Here is a 19595-nt window from a genome sequence, read left to right on the forward strand (position 1 = left end):
GATTTTTCTCATTTTAATATACTTTAATGGACCCCAACACGTAACAGATTTAATGCAGTTTAAAAGTGCAGTTTCAACTGAGTTTCAAAGTACTCTAAATGATCCCAAACGAGGCAGAAAGGTCTTAACTAGCGAAACGATTGTCATTTTTGACACGAAAAATAAAAAACATGCACTTTTAAACCACACCTTCTCGTCTATCTCCGGTCCTGCGACCAAACATAATACGTCATCACGTCATGAGGTCATGGATGACGAATGCGAAACTACGCCCCAGTGTTTACAAGTGTGTTGGAAGAGGACCGTTCCGACATTGTTGTATGTGGAATGATACTAATTAATGTCTTTGTGTCAGTTTATTGTTTAAAATGGTCCGCAAATGTGCTTTTTATATATGTAACACATGATCTTTCCACGTCATTACGCAATTACGTGAGGTTGCGCTGTTGCGTCACAGGACCGGAGATAGACAAGAAGTTGTGGTTTAAAAGTGCATATTTTTTATTTTTCTTGTCAAAAATGACAATCGTTTCACTAGATAAGACCCTTATGCCTCGTTTGGGATCATTTAGAGTCCTTTGAAACTCCATTGAAACTGCAAGTTTAAACTGCATTAAATCTGTTACGTGTTGGGGTCCATTAAAGTCCATTAAAATGAGAAAAATCCTGGAATGTTTTCCTCAAAAAACATAATTTCTTCTCGACTAAACAAAGAAAGACATCAACATTTTGGATGACATGGTGGTGAGTAAATTATCTGGATTTTTTTTTTAAGAAAATTGACTAATTGGACTATTTTGATCTTGGATTCATATTGTGTTGTTTGGAACAGGATAAAAACTGCCATTGGATTAAAACTAATGCAGACCTTGGGGTCATGCTGTTTGGCTTCCTGTGCTAGTAGTTTCTCTCTCATGGCTTGTTCCTGCTTCTTCCTCTGTTCGTTTTCCTCCACAGCTTCCTGCAAAAAACAACACAACGTTTTGGGTGAGAGGTGAGCGTTATCCGGACCCTTACGCTCCACACACGCAGACTACGACTCCCACAACCACAGCAGTCTCTGAGTTTTGTGATGTGAATACACAGAGAGGTCTTGGACCTTGCAGTTCCTCATGCAGTCTCATAAATCCACCAGCAGAACAATGTGAGGAAGAGGTGTGTGTATGTGTGTGTGTCCGGAATAGAGGCGGTAAAGGCAAAGCCCAGTCTAAACTCAGCAGCTGCTGTTAAATCTCAGCCCAGCTGCCCCTTCCTGTTATTCACCCTCGGCTAAGGTTTGCTGCTCCTCCACCCTTGAGCAGTGACATTGACCCTCCGACAGGGAAGACATTAAAACAAGGAACTAGAGATGACACTCGCTAATGAATATAAACATGGCATCACATGTAATGCGTTTAACTTAAGCATTTGACTCCATTGCATCATACAATAGTGAGGTAATGGATTGACCTGTTCTGGGAGCGAAGCACCAAGTTTTTGGTTGGCACTGGCAGGCCAGATTTTGCTTCCCAGCAGATTTAAAATAAGTATGTTTTCATAATGTAAAGTTTCAGGTAAATGAACCATCACGTACCTTGTAAGCTTTGAGAAACCTGACAAACACTGGAAAGAACACAGATGGGGGCGTAGTCTTTGGACTCTCTCCAAAATAAAGCACCACATTGTTGAAAGCCTCCTGAAAGTGAGAGATTCAGATAAACATATTCTTTTGTAGTTGCGTGAAGCTCTTCAGTTAAGGATAGGAAAGATACCTCGGCAGTCTTGGCATCCTTCTGAAGTTTGTCCAGCTGAGTATCGCTGGTCTGCACGAAGCCTTTGAGAACGGCATGATCGTGTAGACTGCACTCCCTCCTGACCAGCTCCATGCCTTTCCCGAGCTCCTTCACATCCAACAAAACGTTCTCCAGAGAGACTGTAAACATACAGCGATTGACTCAGTCAGTACTACTATATGAATCACAGAACGTATAGGGAGAAAATCTCTTGATAGACCGCACCTGCTGCAGCCTTATCCACAAAGTGTAGCTCATTGTAGAAAGTCGCCAGTTCAGGATATTTTTCTTTTACGACCAAAGCGATGTAGTGCAACAATGTCATCTTCCGGTCAGTAGACTTAGTATCAAGCAGCTGATGGACAATAACATCGAGATCTGTGAGAAGCTGTTATATCATAATATATCAAAATAAAGTTTTTTTCTACAGCAGAACTCACCAGATCCAGACTCTGCAGTTTGAAGCCATACACAGAGCCTCTCTTGCTACTGTTCATGTAGTTTCCTAAGGCGAGAATGATCTGTGTGGAGACGAAAGTTGATAAGCATAACATTTCAGAGGCTTTTAAGCATTAAACTAAAAACTGTAAAGCACTTACTTCAAGGATCCTCTTCAATTTTGGAGAGGACTTCACGGAGGCAGATGCCGCAATGATGGCATTGAGTTGCTAAATTAGAAAAGATTTGTCAAATCATGATCACATGCTCTTGACTCAAAATCTTTTGTCAAACATTCATGTAAATACCCCCATCATCCTAACCAGAACCCCAAAAAGTCATCCTAAAATTAGATTAATGATAATAAACTGTTTGAGCTCTGACAACAAAAGAAATATTTCTTACAATAAAAGAAGTCATTGGGGCGGTTTCCTTACAAAAAGTACACTTTAATATAGTACCTCAGAAGTACATATTGTTACCAAATGCATACACATCTGTACCTAAATGGTACATATTAGGACCTTTTTAAAGGGTACTTGACTAGTGACAGCCTGGGACCATTTTTCAGATTTTTTTCTGGAGGGACACTCCACTTTTTAAAAAAATATACACATTTTCCAGCTCCCCTAGAGTTTTATTTTTACCATTTTGTAATCCATTCAGCTGATCTCTGGCATTACCACTTTTAGCATAGCTTAGCACAATCTATTGAATCTGATTAATCCATTAGCATTGCGCTAAAAAATAACCAAAGAGTTTCGATATTTTTCCTATTTAAAACTTGACTCTTCTGTAGTTACATTGTGTACTAAGACCAACGGAAAATTAAAAGTTGTGATTTTCTATGCAGATATGGTTAGGACTAGGACTCTCATTCTGGCGTAATAATCAAGAACTTTGCTGCTGTAACATGGCTGCAGCAGGCGTAGTGATATTACGCACTGCCCGAAAATAGTCCCCTGCAATTGAAAGTTACTAAGGGGACTATTTCCTGCTGCTGCATATTCTAATTTTTTAGTGCAATGCTAATGATCTAATCAGATTCAATGGATTATGCTAAGCTATGCTAAAAGTGCTAGCGCCAGACCTGGAGATCAGATGAATGGATTCCAAAAAGGTAAAAATCAAATGTTTAACTCTAGGGGAGCTGGAAAATAAGCATATTTTCAAAAAAAGTAGAGTGTCCCTTTAAGCTCAATTGGTAAAGCATTGCACTATAAGTTATGTTGAATAAAAGTGTCTGCCAAATAAAGAAAGTAATTTTTGAGCATTAAGGTTGCTCACCGGGGTCAGCATGTTGACATTGTCACTGAAGTTCCCCACAAATGTGATGATGCTCATTCTCTGAGTGAGACGCTCGATCTTGCTGAAGAGCAGCATGAAACGGTCTTCCTCAGCCAGCTGATCCAGAGGTCTCCTTTCCTTTTCATACTGACGCATGAGTTTGCTCTCAGCCTCAGTGGGCAGGAACCGCATGAGACATTCAACAAAGTCCACCGGCAGAGCCTTCAAATCAAACCTGGAACAGGAAACATAGACATCTTACATATGTGCGCACCCATAAAAAAAAACAAATCCCAACTGAGATCTCTTTACTATTCAAATTATTTCCCCTAGACATTAATAAGATTAAATGGAGGGCACGTGAAACGTTTGCTTAAAGGGGACTTTTTTAAGATGTCAAATAAATCTTTGGTGTCTCCAGAGTACATATGTGAAGTTCTAGCTCAAAACACTATATAGATAATTTATTATAACATGTTAAAATTGCCACTTTGTAGGTGTGAGCAAATTTGTGGCGTTTTTGGGTGTGTCCTTTAAAATGCAAATGAGTTGATCTCTGCAATAAATTGCAGTGCCTTGGTTGGATAGTGCAAATTTAGGGGGTGGTATTATTCCCTTCTGACATCACAAGGGGAGCCAAATGATTTAATGACCTATTTTTCCCCATGCTTTTAGAGAATGGTTTACCAAAACTAAGTTACTGGGTTGATCTTTTCACATTTTCTGAGTTGATAGAATCACTGAGGACCCAATTATAGCACTTAAACATGGACATTTTTTATGTTTTTTTTTAAGTGAAACACAACATCAAATCTCCTGAGCTGTGAAAGAGCAAACTCTGAGCAATAATATTTTCCTCTGGGTTTAGATACATATATTTATGTTTAGAAGACACAGATAAGCTGTTATGGACAGCTTACAGCATTAATCAACATGTGCTTACGTTTGAATAGCTCTGCAAATTTCCTCTGTGGTTTTGTTAGCCTTGCGCAGAGTAATGGCCAGGTTTTTCGAGCGGTTGGCATCCAGCAGCTGTACTTTGTTCATGGCCTTCTGAGACACTTTGCTCTTTGTGCAGGGCAGATCCACAACCGGGCCTTGAGCTTTCGTCTTGAACAGCTCCTCAAACTTCTCCAGTTCCAGCTCCTACACAGTATCAGAACAAGAGTGTGTGATACGAGCAAATGTTTTTTGCAATGTGTTAAAATAGAGGGAGGTGTGCAGCTCACGCACCTCGAGCACATGCTCGTCATCGATCTCGCTGAAGACGGTGCCATTGATCTGGTTCGGTTTCAGTGCAGTCCAGTTAAAGACAGGGAGGCGGAACTTGGTTTTTATGGGTTTCTTAATGCGTATGGCTACGGGATCAAGAGGACATCAGGGTCAGATATCACCTACACAAAAGTGTAATATATGGCAAGAATATGTATGTATGTGTTAGTGTTACCTGATAAGCCTAAACTCAGTATAACGGATGGTGATGCTCCAGACAGAGGTAGAGGTGGTGGAGGAGGAGGAGGAATAGGAATACACTCCACTGTGGAAAAAGGTACGAAACATTTGCAAATAAATAATTTTATATTTTGTTTTCACAGTTTTACTCCTTACTGTCGGTCTATTAGTGTTAAAAAGAATATTGACGTCCAGTCCAGCTGTTTCCTCAGTAGAAGTGTTCTTTTAAAGGAAACGGCCTTAGCTTTTCCTCTTCCTGCTAAGTCTTCGATGACATATATTAAGAGGCTGTAACTCAATGGGAATAATTGTTTTTCTGTGTTATTCATATCCTACAATGACTGTAATTAGTGTAGAGCTTTAAAGGATTTCTTACTTCTTTGGCACCATTCCACAACCTTTCACGGAAGAAAAGGCAGGAAAATTTGGGCTTGAAAAATTATCTGAATACTGACCTAACCAGTAATGTAGGTGGCACAGTGTCACAATGTTTTGATGTTATGTAATTTAATATATTAGAAATGCACGGATATAAAAATTTTCCACTGCTAGAGTGCTAGGCAATTATTCTGACTGATATCTGTCGATAACGATAGTTTGATGGTTATATTAACTTGCATTAACTAAATTCTGAAGATAAAATGTCCTAAATGTTATTCATTCATATAATGACCATTAATATTGAACATTAACCACTTGTAATAATTATTTACATATATCAATCATGTCATATATATTGCATTAGCACCGCAAAAGGTCATGGGTTTCATCCCAAGGAAAACAGAAAAAATGTATAGACTAAATGCGCTGTAATGCAGCTGTGGATAAAAGTGTCTGCCAAACGCATAAATGTATTGTAAATCAAAATTTTTCACACTGCAGATTACGTTTATGCATATTTTTCCATATTATACTACATTATTATCGAAATAAATGTTACCAAACTTTTGACCTTACTGTATTTGTGGGCAGTTTAAGTTATAGCAAAGTCATGTTCGTTATGATTTAAGTAGAAACCTAAGACAAAACACTACAAAGGTTCCCAGAATTAAAAAATGCAAACCTTATCTACAGTAAGTGCATAATCATTCAGTTTTTTCATTCAACTTTTCCTTAGCTCAGTACCTTCTGACGGGAGGGGCGGGGCAGGTGGAGGCGGTGGTGGAGGCGGCGGTGGAGCAACATCTTCTACAGCGCTGGGCGAAGTAACGCCCAGACCTCCGCTCCCAGTCACGCCTGCAGAAAGTGAGCCCAGGTCTCCCAGAGGAGCTCCAGGGAAAGACCCACCAACCACTCCTCCACCACCTCCCAAAGCCTCGATTGCAATGTCCCCATCAGGCTGTTTTCGCAATCGGATGGTTCCCTGTTGCTCCAGCTCCAACAGCCGCTTTTCAATGTTGTTGTGCCTCTGGAAAGCGGCATCTTTCTCCTGGATCATCCGCCGCAGTGTGTTAACCTGTGTGCTAGTGGACTCATACGTCTCCTGAAGCGAAATAAGTGCAGAGCAAAGTGATCGATGATTTGCATAAAAATTCTGCTAAAGTCATTTTTTGTGATTTGCTGTTTTCTACATAAAATCATCTAACATAATGTATAGAGAAAAGATAACTTTGATATCTTTAATATTGAAGATCATGTCAAAGATTGAAATTAATGTGAAATCATTGACTAAAATCAAACATTGATGCTTCTGATTTCATTATTAGATTACGAGATTTTAACCTGACAGGGTCACATATAATTATATTTATTTAACATACAGTATCCATAAGAGTTTTTTTGAGCAACTTAAAAAAAAAAAAAAAAAATAAACAATGTGCCTATAGATTTGCCAAAAAAATTATAAAAATTTGTTACCATTAGTACATAAAATAATTTAAATTAGACATGAAAATAGATTTGCAGTACATAGTATTTCTATTGCCAAATGAACTCTACATTGATAAATGTGAGAGTGACAAAGGCTCTTACCTTTATAGTAACCAATTCCTTGTCTTTCTGTAATAGTTGTTTCTCAAGGTCTGCTACCTTCATCATGGTCTCATTTTCAACATCAAGAAGCTTCTCTGTCACCTAGAACAAAAAAAGTAAAAACCACAAAAGCATAAGAGCACTGATCGTATAAACATGATCCTCTCTTTCTCTCTCTGTATCGATACAGAGGATATTTCCAGTACCGCAGTATGACACAGCACATAAGACAGCATTACTTTCACTTCTGTAGCAGCAGAGATTACTCCCATACAGTGGAATATTTGGGGAATTCTGCATTCCTCCTACGGTGTGATCTTGACGAGATTTGTTGTGTCATTTGAAATCTTTTTCAACCTGGTATAAACAATCATATTGATTGTTTTCAAACTGCCTTTAAACTGATAATAATCATGGTCATCAATGATAAATATTCAGCTCTAAAAAGAGTGCATGAAAGTCTAATGAACATGCTAAATTATAATGCAAGACCTTTCTGCATCAAAAGTGAATATATAAGATACAGATTATATGTTGTGGGTAAATACGAGGCAATAAATGCCCTAAATGAGCTCTGATAGGAGTGAAGTCATTCAAATATTCAAAGGTATAGTGCTTATATACCTCAGCAAGTTGAATAAATTACATACAGAATTGTTGATATACTTAAGTCAATGAATTTTGTAGTAATGTTATGATGACTATACTGTACTGTAGACTGGCTCTTACATGTGACAAATGCTCCTCCAGCTCTTCCACCTTCTCCAGAGCCACATTTTTTGTTTCAGCGTCCTCCAATAGTCCTCCAACATCAAACACATTATCCAGGTATGCCTGAATCTGCACCGATAGCTTATCACTCTCTGTGTGCTTAGATTTCTGTTAGAAGACAAATACAGTAGTTACAAAAACATCAGCAAAATGTTTTTGATTAATTTCATTTGTACAAAAACAAAATGCCCCCACCAAAAACACATTTATGATATAAAACATTTTTAAATTTGAATTAAATGAAAGGTTAAATTATACATAGTTCTGTTGGTTGGTAGCTATATTTTTCTGAGGTTTTAAGTTATAAATTAATGTATTTTATAAAATTTTGTAAAACTGCACCATGTCATGCCCCCCAGTTTGAGAACCACTGCTTTACCCCAATGGTTAAACCCAGCGAGGGGTTGAATCAATCAAGCATTAGAGTGTATTTAGCTGTCTGAATACTGGATTATTTTAGTGGATTAACTTTAAATCAGTACCTCTAGGAAGTCATCAAGGCCTAGTTTAGTGAACTCATACTGCAGATGTACGCGAAAGTTCATGTCCTCCACCGAATGAACCACAATGTTGATGAACTGCATACAGGCCACCTGAGACACAAACAGATGCATTGAAACACATGTAGAGATTTCTCTCACACACAAATGGTTAGAAAAGTGCTTTTATGGACCTACCATAAAGTCAATGTTTCCATCTTCACTACGAAAATACTCCATCAGCTTCTCAAACCGATGCTTTTCTTTACACACCTGCCACATACAGATTTAATAAGTTAATTACAGTAAGCCCAGTATAAACAGATCTGTCATATCCTACTATTGCTTAAACACCATATTAAAGATTTCCCAAGCAGATTAAGGTATAAGTAAAGCCGACCTTAACGGTCTAAAATCAAAGTCTATAACCAAAGAAATCGACTTCTATGGAAAAGGCTTTTATACTTTACTATACAATAAAAGGCCAGGCAAAATGGGAAACCTGCCAAGTGGTAAACATGGCCTTTGTTATATGAATAACTACAATAGGTGATATAATCTCCTCTTAAAATATTTGTGGCAAGTTAAATTGAAGTGTCCAAATAAAAGTCAGTTTAACCACAGTCACCTAGTTCCATAAATAGACTACTAGTTTTACAGGCATTACATTTATTTTTCACAGTCTCTCTGGGTCCTACATTGTTGTGTTGATAGCTCTTAGTTTCTCAGAGCAGAGACGGATGGTTACGGGGTAATTGGCCCGTTTCCGGTATTTAAATGGCTAGGCAAACAGAATCAAAAAGGTTGAGCAAACCAGTCTGCGGGCAATTCCTCAACCTCCCTGAAAAACTGATCCTTATCAGAGACGTGGATTTAATGATACGACTGGCTAAAGATGCGGTGTTTTCCCACACATACACACTGTTGAGCAAGGAAAAATAACTCTGGTGTTAGACATGGCTGCTTACAGCTCTGTAAAAGAATCAAATAATAGCAAAAACCACCGGCCACACACATCTTTCCTTAAATAGATGAAATGTGATCCTGTAACCAAGCCAAAGTCATTTTTTGTGCTTTAATGTTTTCCACATAATGTAAAGATCATTCTGTGAAAATAATATAATGTCGAATATCATTTTGATATTTTTTATATTGAGGGAGTATATAGTATATATATAAGTTTGCTTATAATCTGTGATTTCTGTCTGTGAAACCACATGCGTGCATCTTTGTTTATGATAAGTCATAAGGAGCGTTTGACACGCTGTTCTAATGAATGATTTCAGCTTCAGCACCAACAATAAAGAGCTCCTGGATTTTTTATTCAGTCCAGTTAGCAGACATTTCTCGTTGTGAATGTTAATTTTCATTTAATTCCCCCTGTGTCAACTTTTTATTGGAATGACATGCACGTCCTCACTACGGCATGCCTCTAACGGCAATGTTTCTGCCATTTGATCACACATAATGCTTTCCGTTAATGTTACGGCATGTTACTAGGCCCTCTTTATAGGAGCAATCCCAGAACATTTACGGAACGTGTTTGTGTTCACACAGAACGCTTTCCTTTAATGTTACGGCAATGTTACTAGGTCCCTTTTACGGGAGCGATCCCACAACATTTACGGAACGTGTTGTGTTCACACAGAACGCTTTCCGTAAATGTTACGGCAATGTTACTAGGTCCCTTTTACGGGAGCGATCCCACACAATTATGGAACGTGTTTGTGTTTACACAGAACGCTTTCCGTAAATGTTACGGTAATGTTACTAGGTCCCTTTTACGGTAGCGATCCCACAACATTTACGGAACGTGTTTGTGTTCACACAGAACGCTTTCTGTTAATGTTACGGTAATGTTACTAGGACCCTTTTATGGGAGCGATCCCAGAACATTTACGGAATGTGTTTGTGTTCACACAGAATGCTTTTTGTAAATGTTGCGGTAATGTTACTAGGACCCTTGCACGGGAGCGATCCCAGAACATTTACGGAACATGTTTGTGTTCACACAGAACGCTTTCCGTAAATGTTATGGGCAATGTTACTAGGTCCTTTTATGGGAGCGATCCCAGATCATTTATGGAACGTGTTAGTGTTTGCACAGAACGCTTTCTGTAAATGTTACGGCAATGTTACTAGGTCCCTTTTCAGGAGCGATCCCGCAACATTTACGGAACGTGTTTGTGTTCACACAGAACCCTTTCCGTAAATGTTACGGCAATGTTACTAGGTCCCTTTTACGGGAGCGATCCCACAACATTTACGGAACGTGTTTGTGTTCACACAGACCGCTTTCCGTAAATGTTACGGTAATGTTACTAGGACCCTTTTATGGGAGCGATCCCAGAACATTTACGGAACGTGTTTGTGTTCACACAGAATGCTTTTTGTAAATGTTGCGGTAATGTTACTAGGACCCTTGCACGGGAGCGATCCCAGAACATTTACAGAACGTGTTTGTGTTCACATAGAACTCTTTCCGTAAATGTTACAGCAATGTTGCCATGTCCCTTTAACTTTGTGTTCACACAAAATCCCCTAGGCCAAGTTTATGGCACCAAAGTGCTATGTGAATGAGATTATACAGTATTTATTATAGCATCAATGGTTTTTACAGTACACACGAAGGTGTACATGTCCCAGATCCTACCTCTTTGAAGTTATCAAACGCCGAGAGGATGATTTCATGGCCTCCCCGCACCAAACACACAGCAGCCAGCAGTTCCAGGACCAGCGCTTTTGTTCTGTAAGCAGAACAATAGATTCTGTGAGCATTCAAGTACAGTACAGCGACAGAGCAAAATTCCCACAATGAGAAGTGTAACATTACCAACAGAGATCATTACCCACCCACACCTGCTTAGATCCGTCCTTCAAGGAGAACAGCAGCTTTGTGTTCATTGTTATACAATTTTCAAAATGAGAAATACGATAGGAGGGGTTGATCGCCAGCTTTCATCTTCAGCGTTTCATAAGGGTCATTTTTGATGTCAAGTACCAATATATGTAGGTGGGACTTTAGATAGACACTCCAAATATCTCAATATATTGTACATGTTCATATATTGATTGATGATAGCAATTGCAAAGGGTTTGTTCCTTTATCCTGCAGTCTACACATCTGAACTTAATCCTTTTTGAAGGCTTCATTCAACCAAACAAAACTCTACTAACCAACTTCACTGCACAACCAAGACAAAAGACTTCTGAAGGTATGGGCTCAGGTGGTAACACTACCTGCGGCACTACATGCGGGGGTTGATAAATCCCCTCGCAAATTTAAAGAATGTTAAATAGATGGTAAATGTGGTTAATATCTTACCTTGGGTTCTTATTGTTCAAGCTCAGGGCAATCTCATTAACCGCATGATCATGAGACATGACAAGGTTGAAGCCATACTAAGGTGAGAAACAAAAAAAGAGCAATGAATTGTTGAATTTTCCCCCTAAATGAATTCATTGTGCTGCGGTTTGAAAAGAAATAAAAGACATTGATGTGTAATACCACTAGAGGGAGAAAAGCGATTTTGTGTTTCAGTCAGAATTTTTTTTAACCAATCAGATCATTGCATCCAGTACCTGATAGTTCATGATTGCTCTGAGACACATAATGCACACGTGCACGTCGTCCTTTTGACTGACTAATCTGGAGTTCTTGATGGTTTTGCTGTTGGACGCTGAGCCATACCTATAATATAATGCCAGAGGTTGACAAGAGACACTGAATATACACAGATGCACATCTGTCCATCACATGAGAAGGTACTTTATCATTTGCGTGTGCTGTCTACCCTCAGGAAGTGTGGCTGTGGTGAAATGATGCATCTAAGCACTAAATGTCTGTCATACAAAGCGTGAACCCACAACTTTTGTACTGCAAAGTGAGTAATATAGCAATTCTGTAGCAATTCTGTGACAGTAGGTGACATTATCTACATGCTTGTATAAAGTTTACAAACCATGTGTGGCCCTATATTTTAGAAACTAACAACCAAACTGCAGATCGGCCTCAAAACAAGTCTGTGAATATTTAGTGCAAAATATCACATAAGCCGACATCATTTCAAAGCAAGGCAGTGCACAGCAGCAAGCACAAGCAGGCCATACACACAATACCATACATACCGGAGGACGGATTGCCGCGCAGAGCGCACCAGCGTATTGCAGCCGTTCTGGTGCAGATCCTCAATGGACCTGCTCCAGGACTTAGCTTTGTCCAGCGAACAGTCATCGGCCATCTCCAGCGCTTCAAAATCCAACCTGAGCCGAGCACACAGGGAACCGCACATAGGGAGAGCGAGGGGAAGGGGATAAGGGTGGGAAGGAGTTAGCAACAAAGCTCAGTAACGGGGTCTCGGGTTTTGCAGACAGCAGCATGGGACCATCCGAGCATATTATAGCATGGCATATCAAAGCACAAATCAAAATGCTGCGCAGACATTTGCCTCTGCATAACTACAACGTATAAAGATTATAATTTTTAGCAACATTTAAGCATTGAGCAAGTTTATAAATATTTCAATAGTGCAATCCTTATCTACAATAAGCTGATAAGGATACTTGTTTCAGAGGGATCTTTTAAATGCCATACAGGTGCCGGGCGGATCGGAGTGTTTTGGTGTTGTGAGAGTGTCTGTGATTGGTTGTTTGGAGGGCGTGTCACTTACATGACAGCACACTGGGCGAAGGAGAGATACTCCACCAGAATGTCCAGACCCCTGTTCTCATCATTGAGGAATTCACGAACCCACCTGTCACAATAAAGAGGCAGATGTTAAACATCCTACTGAAATCGGTGAGGAGTAAAGTTATACAAAAACAAATATGGGAAAAAGTTGAAGTAGGAGGAGTGCAAAAGAATAGCACACTTATCCTCTACACCAGTGGTTCTCAAACTTTATCAGTGTGCGGCCCCCCTTGTGTACAGTGCATTCCTTCGCGGCCCCCCGATGAAAATGAAAAATTTGTTTTAAAACGCAACATTTTAATTAGGCAAAATATATTAAAGTATACAAAGCAGTGCTGTTGGTTAGTAGCCTTATTTTTTAGATTTACTTACACAAAATTCATGATAAATTAATGTATTTTATAAAATGTCATAAAACTGGGCACCCCCTTGCACCATCTCGCGGCCACCAGTTTGAGAACCACCGTTCTAGACCAGTGGTTCTCAACCGTTATCATTTTAGGCCAAAATTCGCCCAATGCTCTCAATTTCTACCAAATACACTAGAAGTTGGCATGACTACACAATGGCTATGTTTACATGCACAAAATGTTGTCAATCCGACTGAAATTAATTCCAGTGAAAGTTACAACGATACAGTTTACATGCACCCTTAACATTGCAATCTGATTTAAATGTCCGTTTACATGTACATTATATAGAATCCGAACCAAAAGTCTACGCATGCGCACAGCCAGGGTTGCCAGATTCAAGTATCAAAACCATCCGAATGGACGTTCAAAACTAGCCCAAAAGCATCCCAATGACTATTCACAGCCCAAATACCAATAACTCATTAACGAAATAATTTAATCTTTAACCTGCAGAAAATAAAACAACAAAACATTAGCCCAAATCTAAACTCGAAAAAAGCAGAGGACTTGGCAACGCTACGCTGCGGACAGCATCTCTCGTCGATTTCAAGCTTTATCTCTGGATAAAAGTCAAAACTGAGTTGGAGAAAGTTGTTTTTAAAAAGTTTTCAGATATAGGAAACAAAAACACACATTTCAAAAGGCACAACGCTATTTTTTTACTTTAAGTAGCCTAATGTTTTAAAAGTAAACATAAACGCTATGATTCACGCGTTTACATGCATACTTTTCTCCTGCGGATCGGATCACAGATCGGAGTACACCACCCCTTCAATACGATCCAAATTTGCATACGATCGTCCTCAGTCGTATTGATTAAGGTGTTTACATGAAGACTTTTTTAATACGATTGAGCCATCAATACGATTACAAACGGATTATTTGGTTGCATGTAAACGTACCTACTGTGAATTTGTTGAAAAAATAATTGTGCTGGGCAAAGATTAATTTAGATTAATCTCATACAAAATAAAAGTGAGTTTTTGCATAATATTTGAGTGTGTGCTGTGTGTAATTATTATGTCTATAAAAAAACACACACATTCATGTATGTATTTAAGAAACATTTACATGTGTATATATATTTATTTAGATTTTTATATATTCTATATAATATATAAATAAAAAAATGGATATATAAATACAACTTTTGAAATGTATACAGGTATGTGTGTGTGTGTGTGTGTGTGTGTGTGTGTGTGTGTGTGTGTGTGTGTGTGTGTGTGTGTGTGTGTGTGTGTGTGTGTGTGTGTGTGTGTGTGTGTGTGTGTGTGTGTGTGTGTGTGTGTGTGTGTGTGTGTGTTAAAATAAACATAATAATTACACACAGTAAACACACATATTTTATTCAAAACCTCACTTTTATTTTGTACGCCCAGCAAAAAAATAACCAAACAATAAGAAATATCTTGAATAACAAAGACACCTGGAGACCCCTTTGGAAATCTGCCAAGGCCCCAGTGTGGGCCCCAGACCCCTGGTTGAGAAACACTGCTCTAGACTGTCAATATGAAATCAAAATTCATTAAAAAATTATTAACTCGGGCCACAAAAGTGCAAACTGTAGTTTGAAACACCCACATATTTATAAAAACTAAATATCCAGTTTCACACTTTTAAATCCACAATATTACAAATGTTAAATTAGTTGTGGATGCTGTTTCATGCTGACTTTACAATTCAAAGAAATTCTTTCCTAAAGGCTGCTCTGACTTGACTGGCTTGGTGGGATGGAAAGTCAAGAAAAGATTTTAGCTTCAGATTCCCTTTAGATTTCTTGGGGGGGACTTAAAACTAAAGGAATTCCCACCATGCAGAGCAAAGGAACGTGGAGGGCGAAAGTCTGAGAGAGAACCCAGCAGAAGAGGTTAAGCATCTGACACAGGCAATGTTTAGACTGCTTCTCCAACACAAACATTCACTTATATATACATTCATTCCTATTTTTCTGCCCCTCTCTCACTTTCTTTCTCATTTAACCCCTTAAAAACTAAATATAATTATTAGTTACAGAGTTTGTCATTGTTTACCCTCATGCTGTTTCAAACCTGTCAATCAAACAAAAAAACAAGGTTTTAAAGAATTTTTACTGGTTGTGCTTTTCCAAACTTTTTTTTAATGGACAGTTGTTTTAGTTTAAGGATGCCAGATATATTTAAGATGCACTTAAGCACTACAATGTAAAAAAGCCGCATTTGTGCTTAAAAGAGACATCACGAGGTTAATAATGACAATAGATTTTTCGGTTTTGGTGAACTATCCCTTTAAGATGGCCACACATGCATCACAAAAGCAGCTTTCGGACTCCTGCACACAAAGCACAGATATAAAGAATGGGACTATGCTACATACATTGAGAGAGAAACAGACTTTTCAGCCTGAAAAAATGGTGGGGACTCACTCCATCACCAGCTTCCTGTCTACCACCTCCCCCTCCCTGCGCCCCTTTACACTCTTTTCCTGTCCGGCCAGATGCTATTTCAGATTGTCTTGGCAAAGCAGGGAGTAGCACATCGGAAAGAGGCCAGAGATCAGACACAAGCAATAAACAGTCTTCTGTTTCATTTCATCCAGCCCCAAAAAACCTTTCTATTCTTTTCCATGTGTGTTACTGATGAGAAACACATTACTTTTAACTTATGATTCAGGAGACGGGTGTCCCGGTTATTTGTTGCTCACACAGAAGACAAAGGAAGTCATTTATAATCATGGTGTAGTTTTCTGAGATTTTGTTAGTGTAAATGTGCCTTGATCATAATGGTGATGATGCTGGACATCTGAGTTAGGTACTTCATACTGCACAATCTATACAACTCTGAACCCACCCGCAAGATCAGTGCAAATCAGCATTACAATTTTTTGCCACTTATTTCTGCATAATTGCTTTTTCACAAAAGAATTGCAAAAAAAATTCTCCTATTGTTTTTCTATGCATGTGTGTGTGTCCAAAAGAAAAGCTTAAATAATGTTTCATTGTACATTATTGCAGACAATCATGAACGTAAGCCCTGAATCTTCATGTGTGTCTGCGTGTGAGTGTTTGTGTGTGTCCTTTCACACAATAAATTGTCGGACGCTCCGGGCTTCCTTGTACTCCAGCATACACAACCGAGCTTCCTGCTGACGAAGTCGATGTGTGTGCGGTACAAGATGAATAAGAACCATCTGGGCTTTGCTAAACCATACAGACTGAGCTATAAGCATATGCAGGGAGGCTGGTGGAACAGCCCAACAGCAGGGATCTGCACACAGGCAAACAATTCATCTTACAACAGGACGAACAATGAAGGAGTGATTCTTTATAGGGGAAGGCCAAACAATACCACAGCTTCCTATCCGCACCACTGGCAGTGCTATTGTTCTCTAATACTGTATTCAGGGGACTCGCAACTTCACGGCTCTGGTTGCTGGAGGATCATGGGAGATTTACACTGGGAGATCAGTACAAGATGGAGAGATGGGATGAAAGGTGAAAAGAGAGAAATTAGTTACCCGATGTGATTGGTTCTCAATGATATTTCCAGCTCACGCAGGACTTTGGTGGATTCTTGGACCCTCCGGCGGAATTTCTGCACACAGGGAAAAGCTTAGGATTATAAGCATGTTTAAATATTTAGGAAAATTATAAATTAAGTTTAAAATAATAAACTTTCTTTTAAAAGGGACATTTTGCAAGACTTTTTTAAGATGTCAAATAAATCTTTGGTGTCCCCAGAGTGAAGTTTTAGCTCAAAATATCATATCGATAATTTATGATAGCATGTTAAAAATTGTCACTTTGTAAGTGAACAGTAAATTTGCTGTTTTAGGTGTGTCTTTTATCATGCAAATGAGCTGATCTCTGTACTAAATTTGAGTGGCGTGGTTGGATAGTGCATATCAAGGGGCGTTATATCCCCTTCTGACATCACAAGGGGAGCCAAATTTCAATTACCATGCTTTCAGTGAATGGTTTACCAAAACTAAGTTATTGGGTTGACCTTTTCACATTTTCTAGGTTGATAAAAGCACTGGGGACCTAATTATAGCACTTAAACATGGTAAAAGTCACATTTTCCTTTAATATCTAGAGATACAACTGTGCTGGAAATACAATTAGCTCTACATGGGTCAACACAAATGACCTGCACAGGAAAACTACCTGTTACATGGAAAAACTTGAAGGTATATAGGAATATTCTACTCAATTTTGTACTCTTTTACATTACTTTTATGTGACCCTCTCTGTGAAATCCAAGGTAAAGATTGATTTCACACTGACCGAATCTTTGACCTGACCTTCCTAAGTCAATATTAAAGATATTGGGAAATATTTGGTATGACCCCGCAGATATAGAATGCAACCGGCATAGGATACTGACCTTGCGTGTGACCTTTGGGTCTAAATATCCACGTAGTTTCTGGATGTATGTATGTGGAGGATTCTTCACCTGGAAACGCTCCTAGCGCAGAACATGAGGGAGATAAAACATTTTAGAGATTAATGTTCTGTTTAATCCAACACATGCACATATTCTCCACCCTAATAAGTATGTTTAAGAAATGATGACATTGTTTGGTAATTCTGAACACCTCCCTTCTTCAGCAGCCAAATGCATTTGTCAGGATGTATGACAAGAGTTTTTTAAAAAGGTTTTTTACAACGTACATATGAAATGTATACAGTGTAACAGTGAAGTTAATAACTACAAATACTAAACGTTTTAATGCATGAACCTGCATTCCACAAGTTACAGTGTCTGATGGAGCTTTTAAAAGAATAAAGCTTGAGTTATACTGAACACTTTTATGATACATTTATAATGTGTGTGTGCGTGAATGCATATGTTTTTAAGATTGGGTTAAAGGGACACAAATTTTTTTCAGCTCCCCTAGAGTTAAACATTTTTTTTTACTGTTTTGTAATCCATTCAGCTGATCTCCGGGTCTGGTGGTACCATTTTTTAGCATAGCTTAGCATAATTCATTGAATCTGATTAGACCATTAGCATTGTGCTCAAAATTAACCAACGAGTTTCGATATTTTTCCTATTTAAAACTTGACTCTTCTGTAGTTACATCGTGTAATAAAACCGACGGAATGAAAAGTTGCGATTTTCTATGCAGATATGTCTAGGAACTATACTCTCATTCTGGCGTAATAATCAAGGACTTTGCTGCTGTAACATGGCTGCAGGAGGCGCAATTATATTACGCAGCACCTGAAAATAGTCCCCTGCTATTGAAAGTTACCAAGGGAACTATTTTTGCCCACTGAGTAATATCACTACGCCTGCTGCAGCCATGTTACAGCAGCAAAGTCCTTGATTATTACGCCAGAATGAGAGTATAGTTCCTAGCCATATCTGCCTAGAAAATCACAACTTTTAATTTTCCGTCTGTCTTAGTACACAGTGTAACTACCAGTGATGCGCGGGTCAATGTATAACTTCTTCCACCCTGAAGCTATTTTGGGGATTTTCGCCTGGATTTGGCCTACCCAATTTCAAAAGCTTCCCATACCCACATGCAGAGGTTTACATACAAAAGTTTGGTATCATTTTACAGGAAACCCTTTGAAATTACATAAAACACTGTTGAAAGTGCTAAACATGGTTGTATGTGATGTCAGGCCTCTAATAAACACAAAAATAAATAGGCGCTTTTTGATGTTTTTTTCTAAAGTTTTTATTTGAAAGTATATAACTCTGGCCCTGGGTATCTCAGGTCCCTGCAGACAGTTTTGTTTGATTCCAGCTATTGTCAGCTTACAGAGGAAAAAGGAATTTTTTCTCTATCATAATCTATGCAAAAGTTATTTTACTCCAACTGATGGGAGGAATAATACGCTTATGGTGTACAATTTCTGCCAAAAAACATTTGAAGTGCTACCATAACCACATACAGTGGAATAAATGCAATTTCTTTATATCATTTTAAAGAAAACCCTTTGAAGTTACATAAAAAGCTGCTGTTTGTGACAAATATTGTTATTTATGTTGTTTTTCATATGATGAAACACCAAATTTTATTTTTTATGTTGTAAACATTGTCTTTGATAGTGAATAACTCTGGTTCTGGGTGCTCTAGCAGACTGCAGACAGTTCTGGTTGTTAGCAGCAGCAGACAGTAAACACCCAAAAAAAGAATGAACTCTTTATCATGTCGCATTCAAAAAATATTCTTATTTTAATGAAGGGTGCGGAAATACATTTTTCATAAAAATATTAATTTTTTGTTTTGCACATATAATAAAAAGCTAGGGATTAATTATGCAAACAACCAAAAAAAATGCTGTGAATGGACTCATTTTTTAGAGTAGGACCTAAAAGAAAAGATGGTG

The 19595-nt window shown here is 38.5% G+C and overlaps 1 protein-coding gene across 5 annotated transcripts in view; it reads right to left on the reverse strand.

The window, feature by feature from the left end:
• Window positions 1-19595, reverse strand: part of fmnl3 (formin-like 3) — a 50592-nt gene that overhangs the window by 7256 nt on the left and 23741 nt on the right. For 4 of the 5 annotated variants that reach the window (XM_065285701.2, XM_065285703.2, XM_065285702.2 and 1 more), the window contains exons 3-24: window positions 17635-17715; window positions 16766-16842; window positions 12841-12924; window positions 12299-12433; window positions 11753-11861; window positions 11496-11572; window positions 10824-10917; window positions 8369-8443; window positions 8174-8284; window positions 7650-7799; window positions 6921-7022; window positions 6075-6432; window positions 4945-5034; window positions 4731-4855; window positions 4441-4643; window positions 3498-3732; window positions 2372-2440; window positions 2213-2293; window positions 1998-2127; window positions 1752-1912; window positions 1574-1675; window positions 869-961 (exon numbers count right to left, since the gene is read on the reverse strand). In XM_065285701.2, coding sequence (XP_065141773.1) covers window positions 869-961; window positions 1574-1675; window positions 1752-1912; window positions 1998-2127; window positions 2213-2293; window positions 2372-2440; window positions 3498-3732; window positions 4441-4643; window positions 4731-4855; window positions 4945-5034; window positions 6075-6432; window positions 6921-7022; window positions 7650-7799; window positions 8174-8284; window positions 8369-8443; window positions 10824-10917; window positions 11496-11572; window positions 11753-11861; window positions 12299-12433; window positions 12841-12924; window positions 16766-16842; window positions 17635-17715 — 2742 coding nt within the window. The remainder of the gene's footprint in view (window positions 1-868; window positions 962-1573; window positions 1676-1751; window positions 1913-1997; window positions 2128-2212; window positions 2294-2371; window positions 2441-3497; window positions 3733-4440; window positions 4644-4730; window positions 4856-4944; window positions 5035-6074; window positions 6433-6920; window positions 7023-7649; window positions 7800-8173; window positions 8285-8368; window positions 8444-10823; window positions 10918-11495; window positions 11573-11752; window positions 11862-12298; window positions 12434-12840; window positions 12925-16765; window positions 16843-17634; window positions 17716-19595) is intronic. The other variant, XM_065285704.2, reaches the window with a different exon arrangement.

This window comes from Paramisgurnus dabryanus, chromosome 21 (genome assembly GCF_030506205.2).
Source record: "Paramisgurnus dabryanus chromosome 21, PD_genome_1.1, whole genome shotgun sequence".
NCBI lineage: Eukaryota > Metazoa > Chordata > Actinopteri > Cypriniformes > Cobitidae > Paramisgurnus > Paramisgurnus dabryanus.